The sequence below is a fragment of the Hemiscyllium ocellatum genome, chromosome 4 (genome assembly GCF_020745735.1).
Source record: "Hemiscyllium ocellatum isolate sHemOce1 chromosome 4, sHemOce1.pat.X.cur, whole genome shotgun sequence".
NCBI lineage: Eukaryota > Metazoa > Chordata > Chondrichthyes > Orectolobiformes > Hemiscylliidae > Hemiscyllium > Hemiscyllium ocellatum.
The window spans coordinates 55,936,231-55,949,476 of NC_083404.1; the positions used below are offsets into that span (position 1 = coordinate 55,936,231).

Below are 13,246 nucleotides of genomic sequence, written 5' to 3' on the forward strand. Positions count from 1 at the left end.
CAGTTGCGGGAAAAGATACTGAGGGATAAAATCTACTTAAATTTGGAAAAGATTGGGCTTATCAGTGATAGGCAACATGTTTTTTGTGCGGGGGAGATCGTGCCTTACCAAGTAGAGTTCTTTGAGAAACTGACCAAATTGATAGATGAAGGAAGGGTTGTAGGAGTCATATACATGGACTTTATTAAGGCATTTAATAAGGTTCCCCATGGTAAACTAATGAAGAAAGTGAAGTCATATGGTGTGCATTGTGTTCTAGCTAGGTGGATAAAGAACTGGACGAGCAACAGCTGACAGAGTGTAGTGGTTGAATGGAGTTTCTCGAAATGGAGTAAGGTGACCAGTGGTGTTCCACAGGGATCGATGCTGGGGCCACTCTTGTTTGTAATATACATAAATTAACTGCAAGAGGGCTTTGTTGTTCTGTTCAGTAAGTTTGCAGATGACACAAAGATTGGTGGAGTAGCATAAAGCATAGGGGACTGTCAAAGAATACAGGAGAATATAGATAGACTGGAGTTGGGCAGAGAAGTGGCAGATGAAGTTCAATCCAGGCAAATGTGAGGTGATGCATTTTGGGAACTCTAATTCTACAGCGAATTATACTATAAACAGAAGTGGTAAAAACAATGAGTGCAGATGCTGGAAATCAGATTCTGGATTAATGGTGCTGGAAGAGCACAGCAGTTCAGGCAGCATCCAAGGAGCAGCGAAATTGACGTTTCAGGCAAAAGCTCTTCATCAGGAAACGGAAGAGCCTTGGGAAAAGTTGATGAACAGAGAAATCTGGGAGTTCAGGTCCATTGTACCCTGAAGGTGGCTGCACAGGTGGATAGAGTTGTCAAGAAGGTATATGGTATGCTTGCCTTCATTGGACAGGGTATTGAGCCCAAGAGTTGGCAGGTCATGTTAAGATTGTACAATACTTTGGTTCGGCCGCATTTAGACGACCGTATATAGTTCTGGTCACCACATTACCAAAAGGCTTTGGAGAGGGTGGAGAGAAGATTTACGAGAATGTTGCCTGGTATAGAAGGTGCTAGATATGAAGAGTGGTTGAGTAGGTTAGGATTGTTTTCATTAGAAAAAAGGAGATTGAGGGGGGACCTGATTGAGGTCTTCAAAATCATGAAGGGTATAGACAGGGTAGATAGAGGTAAGCTTTTTCCCAGGGTGAGGCATTCGATAACGAGAGGTCATGCGTTCAAGGTGAGAGGTAAAAAGTTTAAGGGGGATACATGCGGAAAGTACTTTACACAGAAGGTGATTGGTGCCTGGAATGCGTTGCTAGCAGAGGTAGTAGAGTCAGGCACGGTAGATTCATTTAGTTCTGTCTGCACAGATGCATGAGTAGGTGGGGAGCAGAGGGACACAGATCCTTAGGAATTGGACGACAGCTTTAGATGGTAGATTTGAATCGGCTAGGAGGGCCAAAGGGCCTGTTTTGGGCTGTAAAAATTTCTTTGTTCTTGAAAACAAAAAATAAGTACTGTATAAAAATTCCATATATGCTTTATATAACCTTTCATTTCAATTTCAGACAACAGTATCATAAATGGAAAGCTAAAACTAATTTAAAAACACCCAAATCTTTGTACAGTATTCTTGGGAAGATTGCCACGTGTGTTTGTATACTGGCAAACGGAGTATTTTATATGAGATCAAACGTTAACAAAGTGGCTATCTTTGTGATGAACAAAATTGTAAGAAAGGAATTACAATTTGGATATCATACCAAATGTTTACATTCTGTATTGTGTGTAGATAAAGGGTAGTTTTACTGGGTGTTGTACCCATACAAGTAGCTCCAGTGCTAATCCTTGTTCTTTACTTTGTTCCCACACTGCACTCTGAATTTTCTGATCAAATGGTTGAACCCATGTAAAATGTTGCCGATATTTGTAAGGAACTAATGTACTCAAATCAGCTAGTGTTAGATGTGGTTCAGGACCCAAATTATTTTTTTTTAAAAATCATATCTCCTCAAAAATATCTAGAATTGCCATTTAGGTGCTACCTGACTTAAAAAGGCAAGGTTACTCTTGTCAAGGTCATGTCATATTTTGAGTATTTGAATTTAAAAAAGGGGTGCATTTTCCAATACCATTGTAGGATATTATAGGCCTTGCCCATTTCTTATTGCTTGCCATGCATAGTTAGGTGCGTCAAGTTTAGTGAAATGGCATTTTTGAGATAGAAGAATGTTATTAACCTGTTCCTCTCCACCAGTATACATGAGCCAAGGTCTGGATTCCCTCCATCTTCTCCTATTTATACAATAGCTCCAACCGCAATTAACACAAAGAAAATAATCTCAATCTGACTGCACTCTCCTCCTTTCCACAAACTTTGAATGCATGTGCCCACAGTTGATTTCCCAGTTCTCCTTGCACAATCATTAATTATGACTGAGTTTCAACAGTGATTACTTAAAAGATGGTAGGTAGATGAACATTTATTCATTATTATAGTGACACTTTCTTATCCATTTTCGAGACAGAGGCTGAGTTACCTGTTCAAGTATGTCCAGCCTCAGACCTGCTCTTCAAATCATTGCATTTATATTGCTAGTCCAATTAAGCTCTAGTCAATGGCAACACCCAGGATGTTAATAGTGAGGGATTCAACCAATGCCACTGAAATTTAGGAGGAAAGGGTTAAATTCTTTCCTGTTAATGGTCATTGCCTGCATTACCCTGACCCTTGTACGCACAAATATTACTTGCCAACCAACATCTCAAGCCTGAATATTGTCAGGTGCTGCTACATGTGTGCACACCTACTTCACTATCTGAGGAATTGCAAATGGAATTGAATAGCGCCAAATCAACAGTGAATATCCTCACTTCTAATCTTACTATGACAGACATGTTGTTGAGCAATTAGTTGAGGATGATAGAGGCTAGGCCTCACAGAAATTGTGATGGCTTGGGACTGAGATCTATCTATGACTCCTTCAAGCAAACAGACTACCATTTATTCCTGATTTTGTTACAACTACTTTATGACATGCTCCATCAAATGCTGTATTGGTGTCAAGGACAATCACTCTCAGTTTACCTCCAGAATTCAGCTCTTTTATCTAGGTCTGGATCAAGATTTTACTGTGAAGGTCTGGAGCCAAGCACATTGGTAGACCCAAGCCAAGCAATCTGTGACCAGGCTATTACCAATTTAGTGACACTTGACAGCAATGTCAACACCAACTTTCATCATTTTGCTGATTGTTAAGATTAGACTCATGGGGCAATAAGTAGCTGAATGTATCAATTTATTTTGCTTTTTGTATTGCAGCTGTAATGGAACTGCTTGGCCACAGGTGCAGCTAGTTCTGAAATACATGCCTAAGACTGTTTGCAACAATGAAGGAGTCTGGGATATTGACTTTAGCATCTTAGCAATTATATCATTTATCAGACTGTTCAACCTTGGTTTTAAAAGAGGCAAAGAGGTGAAATTTCAGATGGAAAACAGGGAAAATTCCACACCAAGATCCCTCACTTAGAACAGCCTGATGAATGTGATTTCCATCCAGTTGGTTGCAGTAAAATCCAGAACAAATGGCAGAATGGGGGTGGGAGGGGACTTGAGTATGGTTCAATCTCTGACTACGAAATGGGTTGAGAGCTGTTGCAGCTTAGGATCCAGGAGAGTAAGTTACCATCCGTGGTTACTATATAAATTCATAGAAAATGCATGAATTTTTGAACTAGTTTAAAACTTGAAATTTAGTTTTAATTTTGCTTTCTCGAGTACCTACCAATACTATTTCTGTCTGATACTGTGAATCTACCTGTTTTTCTAATTGTTCTACATGCATTTGTGGTGTTGCTCTATAATATTTGTGTCCTTTAAAGTATATTAATCCATCTCTGATTGGATGTCACAATTTTAGTTTGATTTTGCAACTGGAACTCTCAAACCAGCAAAAATTATAGACCAAAATGGTAGAAGTTTACTCCATTTTTGCGATCTCCAAATAGTCAGTGCAGGGCGCAAATGAAAAGGTTCTTTGCCGGAAAGTTTTATTTAAGGCAAAGTTTCATTATTATTATTAAAGATGTAAATAAAAGTAAAAGTAATGTGTATACCATCTGCATAATGCTTAATTTACTTAATGTGTGTTTTTACACTGATTATGTGAACCATTTGATCCAACTAGTACACTCATGGTCTCATAGGTGCCTATAAATAAAAAGTTTGCTATACTATGTTCTTATTAATGGTCTAAACAAGGGATAAAAATCAAATCAATTGATTAAAATCAACTTTGTTTTCTCCATAAATATAATTTGTGGATGGTTTGGAATACTTAAGCATTGATGCATCGTCAGCTAGCAATCTGTTACTTGGATTGTATCATTTTCTTTCCAACATTTGTCAAAGCTTGGTGAAGACAGAAATTTTGGCACCATTGAGTTACTGATAATTACATCAAACTCTTTTGCTAAACAATGAGAGAATTATAATGGAGTTAACCACTTATTAAGAGATATAGAAAAACAATGTTCCTGTTAATGGCAAATGGCACTATTTTAAAAAAGTACACATCTGTTTGACCAGAACATTTACCAAGGTGCTATTAACACTTCAGTGCACAACTGCAAATCATATTTAAACACAATGACAATTCAGAGAAACTGTTCATTCATTTTTATCACCAACCTTTGCTTGGATTCCTAGGAGGAAGAGGAGGGGCATCAGTGGCTGGTGATGTTGGAGAATCCGTTCCACCTCCATATACTTGATTACTAAATGCCCCATAAGACAGTCGCTGTTTTTCCCGTGCTATGCCAAGTCCCGGAATCATAAGCTTATCTTGTGGGGAGAGACTAGAAGAGTGGCAGCAGCTCTGTGGCCTTGGAGAACGCTCTTTTTTTACAGGGCTTGTCTAATGAAAGGGAAAACAGGACAAGTTTAAAATATATCAGCACTCAAAATCTGAGCAAAAGTTAACCTCTGTTGAAATCATGATGATGAGAGTTACCCAAGGATCAAAAATGTCTGCATCTGACACATTCAGTTTTCAGTGGTTTCTCTTTTTTTCCAAAGGTATTTTTATTTAATAAATAGTTTTAAATTTGGGTTCTTAAGATTGGATGTTTTGGCTGTATATGGGACAGTGATTTCTCGGCGAACATACCCCATAACGTACATAGTTACAACGAAGAAAGACAACATTTTTTCAAACAAATATATTCCCTCTTAGACACTGTTCCTTTCCAGAGTTATAATAACAAAGATTAATTCTAAATCATATCAAATTTCCATCATATTTGAATCATATCCTATAAAATAGAAGAAGAATCTCGCCTTTCTACATTTTATTATTTAGCTTTTATTGCTATTTAGGTATAGGAGTCAATATTTGTCTATGGACTAATCAAATAAGTAAAATCATTATATAACCTGGAATTAGACAAAATTATTTGTAAATATACTACATAGTTGAGGAGTTTTGGTTTAGTTGAGACATTCACAACTTGAGTCATATCATAAACTGAGATCCGACTTAAAGACTGAACTGATAATTTTGATCTACTTCACAGTGCAGTACTGCATTGATTGATGTGGTATCTGCTGCAACACTTAAAATGATTACTTATTTTATCTAAAATACAGGGCTCAAACTAAATTGTTTAGGCCAAGTCCAAGTTGTGATGAGTTTGTTTTTTAAAAGAGGGATTCCCATCAGCGAAGCCCAGTAGGTTTGTCTCCAAATCTTACCAACTTCACCTCATCAACTAACTACCCAACTCAGTTATGGCACAGATTCATAGAATCCCAAAGAGCCATTCAGCTCATCAAGCCTGCACTGACACTCTGAAGAGCATCCTACACAGACTCACCCCCACTATCCCAATAACCTGTATTTACCATGGCTAATCCACCTAGACTGCACATCCCTCAACAGTATGGGGCAAGCTAGCATTGCTAATCCACCTAGCCTGTACATCTTTGAACTGTGAGAGCATCTGGCTGAAACCCATGAAATAATAAGGAGAACATGCAATCTCAAAGTCTGAGAAAGTAGCTGGAGATTCCGAGGCTGGAATCAATCCGGGTCCCTGGGCTGTGAGACAGCAGTACTAACCATTGTGCCACCATGCTACCTTAAAAGTAGAACCCGAACATCCAATTCTGGGTTATTACATGCTGTTCTTAGAACAACTTGCTACTCAGTGGATATCCTAAAATTCACTGGCTTTCCTGCGTAATTTTTAAAAGCCAATTGTGCACCTTAGCAAGCATTATCAGTCCAGAGTTCCCCCACGCAGTTGCTGAAGTTTGGTCTGTTCTTTGCATTGCCTAATCACTTGTTGGAGACTTCTCCTGCACCAATGGTAACAGCATTGCCATCTACTTTCATCTCCCTTAATCTCTCTCTCTCTCATCCTTATTGCAGGGAGGAATCTGGTCCCTAATAAGACAGAAAGACTATAGACAGATGGTGGTTTGCCCTACATTTAGCGCCCCATCCTGTACGTATAAAGCATCCTGAATCTGTCCATGCTAAGTGGCTGACTGACCATTTCCAAGTCCATGGATTGGTATCAGAGGCTGTCATTGACTTACTTGTATTGGCATTCTCAATTGAAAAATATTCCCCTTGTTTTGGCTAACAAGCATGACAAGCTTCCTTCCTTTGTGCCTACACTAAATAGCAAGGCAAGACAAAGCAGATATCTATGGCTGAGACAGTAAAGTGCAAAAAAGGCAAGGCCATGCAAGGCAGAGATGCTCTGAGTATCCAGATAGGTTCGGTGTGAGCAAGCACAATGACAGCAAGTAAACAACATAGAGACACAACCTAGTCCAACCTATGAACTGGGTGCAAGTCCTAAGTGTACATTATCCTTGCTGCATCATTACAATGATTTGCTGGTGCAGCATTGAAGGGCAGATCTATAAGCGGATCAAAATTTACCACGATAGTGTCCTTAAGAGGTTGGCATAAATCAGGTTCATGGATGTGTGCATGTGGCCAGTACCCATAAAGTATACCCAGAGAAGTAGGTGCCAGGTGCCCAATAAGAACCACCTTTGGAACAAGATGCAAGCTGAATTCACAAGGAACCTCTTCTGATTTCCACAATGAGTTTGTTTGATATCTAGCTTGTTGGCAAGATGGCAAGCTAAATAATAATGAGGTGAGTTAGGCTATTAACAAGGTGTTAACAAGCAATAAACCCTCTAATGGTAACTCGTCACTGCAAAGCCAGGAACAAGCCTTGTCACTTACGAATATTGTGTAACAGATGGAGTGAGATGCTCCCAACTGAGTAATTAGCCTCGCTGGACTTCTCAGCCGTTTGTGCTACAAACTTCATCAAAGCCCATGTCATTCAGATACCTAGAAAATTCTGCCCACGGTTTTAATCAGATCAGGAAAGCAAGAGCTGATTAAGTATTTTGCCAATCTATTATCCACAAGCTCTCCCACTCCTATTTCATGTAGTATTTACATAACATAGGATTGATAGTGACATTCAATAGGGTCCTCTTGTAGTGAGGAGGCAAAGGGCTAAAGTACATATTTAATTATATTTTCTTAGTCTATCTATTGCCTGGACTCTATAGAAAATAAAAACTCAACTGAGATAGATTTTTCAGTTGTACTAGATCTTCTCTAAGATATCCTCCATTGAAATTTGTAAAAAGGAAGTTGAAGAGCAGACTCTTAACTTCATGCAATCCTAACTAATTAATTTTGCTTCCTCTGTTCTACTCAAGTGAAATCTCAAGTACAGTAAAGTAACTACCTCAGCGGTGAAAGCTTCCAAGGATCTCTTCAACTGGACTATTACATCTCAACTACAGTTCCAGCTACATTTGCCAATTTATCACATATCAGGTTAGAGAAGCTTCTGATGCTTATGACTCAAGCGCCACATTAAATAATGCTATCACCCAGAGAGCTATCTGAAATTTTTCCATTCAATGCCGAATCTATATTCTATATTTATTCAAAACTTCATCTTGCTTGTTCAGGATGAAACATGTCCACAGATCATACTTCAAATGAACTTCTCATTATGAATCCAATTGATGTGATTACTGGACAGGTCAGATGTCAGACGGAAATCTGCCTCGATAGATTAAATTTATTTTCTTTTAATTTTTATGAGGTGTATCTCGCAGAAACATAATCATGCAATGTTGCAGACTTAGTTTTAACAATAATTTCTTTTGCCTAATAAACTTTTAAGGTAAAAGTACAACAGACCAAACCATTTACATCCAATTGGCTTTTTCTGAAAGCCCTTTCCTGCTGCTTTCACTCAGGTTCAAACAACCTCTTCAGAGTTTTATCCAAACACTTAGTCTGGAATTATTACTAAACGCCTTATTCTAAGGTAATCTAGTTTTACTATCTTCTTTCTCAAGAGTACTTCATTACACATTCATCTTCATCCAAGCACTTCTGTATAACTGCCCCAAAACTGAAAACTAAAAAAACCCTTGTATCAAGCTGTGGGAGTTTCCCTTAAAATAAAAAAAAATTCTAGGTCTTTCTAACAAAATCTTATTGCACAATTGCTCAGTAGTAAACCCCCCTAAAGTAAAGATATATTCTGAAGGCTATTCCTTCAAAATGTTTGGAAATAAATCATCACAACTACAGAAATATCTACAAGTTAATGATTAACTATTTAGATACGCAGAAAATCCATATGGCACTAATTCAAAATTCAAAGCCTAAAATAAATTGTGACATATATCAGATAAAATCACACTTATAAAATGCTATTCCTAAAAATACTATGTTAAAAATAGTTTAAAAGATAATTTTCGCTATCTTTTTAGAATAGTCTTGCGCACCAAATAATGCTCTAGAGAATGTTAAAATTGTGCAGTTTGATGGACTAAAACGAAATTATTTGATCCGATATTATATATTCCATGTTCTCACCTTTACATCCAAGTCATCATCACTTTCATCAATTTCCTCTTGCCGTAATTGCCACTCATATTCTACATGAACATGAGGATTAATTTTTCCTAAAGCAGCTTGACTGATCTGAAATTAATATAAAATATTACACTAAGTGCAACTGTGATCAGAATATTTGCATAATTTAGCCTCCAATTAGTAACATTTTCCCTAGGGAAGGAAAGGCAAACGGTTCCTACTCATAAATATTGCACATTTCACCATCAATTTTTTTCATCCTTATGGTATTAATCATCAGGTATGATGGCTAAATAAACAGATCATTTAATTTTTTTTACATGTGTAAGGAGCCATATAAATGCACTGCTTAGGATTGCATCAATACTTATTATCTACAAATTCCATATTATACAACAGAAACTGTCGGGTCTACAAGCTCAATCAGCATTTTGAGATCAGCATCTTCTTAGGTACTATAAGATTTCAATCACACAGCACTGTTAGTTTATTCAATATGCATTTGGAGGAAATTTCATTCTTCATGTCTGACAAGCATTTGAAAACTATGGTTGAAGGATTGAGGTGGAAGAGATTTAGAGCTGGATGTCTTCAGAATGCCAGTGCAAGTTAAACCTTTGCCTGCCGAAAATTGCTTTGTTATGCCTTTTTCAAAAAGGGAGCCCAGAATACATTTCATGATTTATTACATCTGGCTGTATTTACTGGAATCTGCTGTAGAGAGTGAATATAATGGTGGGACGGGTTGGGGGAGTAATAGAGAATTGAGCAGGATTGCTTGTATAGGATTACTGGTGTTGGGAAATCCATCCCATTTAAGCTGAGGACAGGAAGGGTCAATGTGGGAATGCTGCCTGCCTTTGTAGAAAAGGGAATTAGGATCATTATGAACCACTTTAAGCCAACTGTCATTGAATTCACAAAGCATAATGGTGACTAACAATCTATAGGGACTCAGATGTTTTCCTATATCTCCGAAAGGTTGTTCAACAAATAAGACTTGAGGCTTCATAGAGGGGTTGCCTTGATGTCAGACATTCTGTGCCCAATCAAGGAATTTAGAATTGGGAAGGGGGAAAAGCCACTCCTTTGCCCTTGCCTTTGAACCATTAGCCCATACTCTCATGCACTACCCCAGAACTGCTAGTCTCTGTTAAAGTCACAAAGGCACTAATCTCACAAGTAAAATGGCAAGACAACGGCAAATAAATTGTCAAGTGGTGTTGGAAACATCTGTCTTTGTGACAAAGCTTATGGTCCTCCAAGCATCAGACAGATATTATGAGGTGCCAGAAATAACTGTTCATGGTACCAGTTAATGACTGTAGATAATGTCTGAGGCTTGAATGTCATCTTTAAAAAAGCCACAACTGACAAAGATATTCATCTACACATTCTATTGCCATGCAGTTTTGGCAGTGGTGAAAAAAACAAAGGCAATGCTTCTTTGATAGCGCTGTAAATAACAACTTGTAAACTTTTCACCCTACTCACGTGAGCATATGTGACAATAATCTAATTCAATCCAATTTTTGTAACAGTTTGACAAGCACACATTTCACAGCAAGTTAGCCCATGTGACAGTGGAAAAGTGTATGCTGTGCTATCAGTTATAGAAAGTTCACTAACATATTAGGACAAGGTGGCTATGAAAAAGCAGTTCAAAAGACAGGGGAGAATCTTAACGTTGATCATGACCTTTCTTTGGAATGTTGCTCATAACTCCAAATAAGTATGTTCAAATCTAGTCCAATGGTTATCACAGCTAAATTTTCTGTAGCATAAGTCACATCCATGACTGATGATTGCCTGGTGAGTCCAAAGTTACAAAGTGCTTTTTTGATTGAGCATGATGGAAGTAAGGGTTTGTTCCTATTTAGATGTGTAAATTTTAAAAATTACATAAATAATAAAGAAAATACATTTCATTATGTCTCTCTCTTATCTAGTAATTTGGATTCTGTGTAGATTTCAGAGCAGTGCACATAGCGGAGATATTCTTACAACTAACTTGAGATTGCAAAGTTGTAGCATTCATCAAAGTCTGCGAAGCAACATCTTTTCTGACAGATGTGCTGAATTGAAACACCATAGCTTTGCTAGGTAAAGTGGACGTACTCTGATAATTGCAGGAAAATACAATCTTCAAGTGAAGGAGAACCTATCCTTCCTGCAATTAACAGAAAAGAATGTTGCCACTCAATTTCCTAATGCCAAGCTCTAAATAAACATGGGATAAGTGAATGAGAAAGTGAACATAAATCTATACAGAATGTGTTTTGAACATTTTAGTTGGATGTGATACCATGTTTATGTAATGCTGAATAAATACATAGATTTTTCTGCTGGACAGAGTCTGTAGAAATTTAAAATTACGCAGGATTATAAATGCTAATAGGTGAACTTTCTGACTTGACTTAAGTATACTTAAAAAACTTCAGTTTTAAAAAAATGTTAAAGTCATTCATGATCAATATTGTAGTAAGGTAAACAGCCAGCAAAATGATTTTATTACTTCCATTAGAATTAACATTTCTTCAAATACAAAGGTTGGATTAGAAATTCTGTGAAACAGGAATTAATATGAATGTAAGAAAGGGAACTGCTCCTTACCAATTCTTCACACTGTGGACGCTGCAATCTTCTCGCAATATCTAGGGCTGTTTCTCCACTCTGGTTTACTATATAAGTGAAATAAATCCAACGCACAATACTTAAGATAGCAAAACGAAAAATGCAAGTCAATCAATTTTTCTCACACTAGAAAGCAATTTTCTGATATAGCTTTTGGGCTTGATTATAGAAATACATTTTCTTGTTTCAATGATACTGAGCAAAAGCATAATAAATCTTTTTAGATGATCCACTAAAAATGCTCACTTGTGGACTTCCATTTATAGACATTTTACAAAAAACTTGTTTCCTCATGTTATAAGGCACTTCTGGAGTGGTTGGGACTGAACCCCAGTATTCTGGCTCAGAAGTAGGGACACTACCACTGCTCCTTAAGGGGCCTGGACTTCCGATCATATACTGAGATCATGCATGACTTCATCAATTCACCATTTTTTACTAATCACTGAATTCCCCACATTCGTGGTGGTTGTTGTCTACTTATCTATAGTCCTTTCAGATCTGCCTCCAGCTTAGCCGGCATGGTGGTATCAAGCATCAGGATAGTGTACTGATAAAATGAAATTCGTGGAAGCATTTTAAAATGCACATTTATATCAATGATTCCCAATTTGAAGCTTCCATATATATTTAATCTGGATTGTTATCTCATCTCTCATCCCTCCCCTCTCGTAATTTTCTTTTTCTCCTCCTTCACCAGTCCTTAGTCTTTGGTTGCGTGTCCAAACCAATCTTTTTCTTGACTATTTTAAGAAATTGGCTCTGTACAATCAGATGTACTTATTTCCCTTAAAGTAAACTTTCTAAAATTTTCAGTTGTTTTAACTCAATCATACCAATTTGGGTAATATAAACTCACGGGAGCTACCAATTTGTCAATTTGCAGCATGTGGACTTTCAGTTGGTTGAAATTGTGGTTTTCATGGTTCTTACAGACTGATTAAAGTATTCTTAATTCAATTTGTTCACTTTGCAAAATGGTTAGTGATAACCAGTTAATGAATGAAGATAAATAGGAAATTTTGAATTTATTTTAGGATGGCAAAGAGAATAGAAGCTAGTAGAGTGAATATATAAAATGAAACGGGCAGTTTAGAAATTAATTTAAATTTGTAATTGGTCTAAATTATATTTCATATTTGGTTTTGTAATTTGTTGCTAATAATACTGTAATAAGGCTAGAATGGACACTGAATAGCTTTGCAAAGAAAAAGAGAAGAACTGCAGATGTTGGAAATCAAACAAGAATAGAAATAGAAATTCTACAATGAAAAAAGATCAAAACATTAACTCTACTTTGTCTCCACAAATGCTGCCAAACCTGCCGAGTTTTTACAGCAGTTTCTATTGATCGAGTAGCTTTGATTTTGGAAACATTTTGCCACACTGCTTGAGCTGAATATTGAATACTAGAACAGGAAGTGTAATTTCCTAGGATCTGCTGGTAGTCTTGGGCAAAAGGAAAATGTAATTCAAAATCACTGACATTACACTCACCTAGATTTAAACTTGGTTTGCCCCGAAGAAGCAATTTTAAACATTCCACTTTATCAAACACGCAGCAGTAATGTACAGCTGTGTTTCCTTTTGCTGTAGGCTTGTCCAGATTGCCACTATATACGAATATAAATGATAAGAAAATACCAACATAAATTTAGTTTTATTATATGAACATGATATTTATTGATAGATCATAAT

General features: G+C 37.0%; 1 protein-coding gene across 5 annotated transcripts in view; it reads right to left on the bottom strand.

The window, feature by feature from the left end:
* The window catches only part of LOC132813685 (arf-GAP with SH3 domain, ANK repeat and PH domain-containing protein 1-like), a 341,801-nt gene that overhangs the window by 49,337 nt on the left and 279,218 nt on the right, over positions 1 to 13,246 (bottom strand). For all 5 annotated transcript variants that reach the window (XM_060823243.1, XM_060823230.1, XM_060823238.1 and 2 more), the window contains 4 exons: positions 13,046 to 13,161; positions 11,528 to 11,595; positions 8,915 to 9,022; positions 4,666 to 4,891 (listed from right to left, as the gene is read on the bottom strand). In XM_060823243.1, the coding sequence (XP_060679226.1) occupies positions 4,666 to 4,891; positions 8,915 to 9,022; positions 11,528 to 11,595; positions 13,046 to 13,161 (518 nt within the window). The remainder of the gene's footprint in view (positions 1 to 4,665; positions 4,892 to 8,914; positions 9,023 to 11,527; positions 11,596 to 13,045; positions 13,162 to 13,246) is intronic.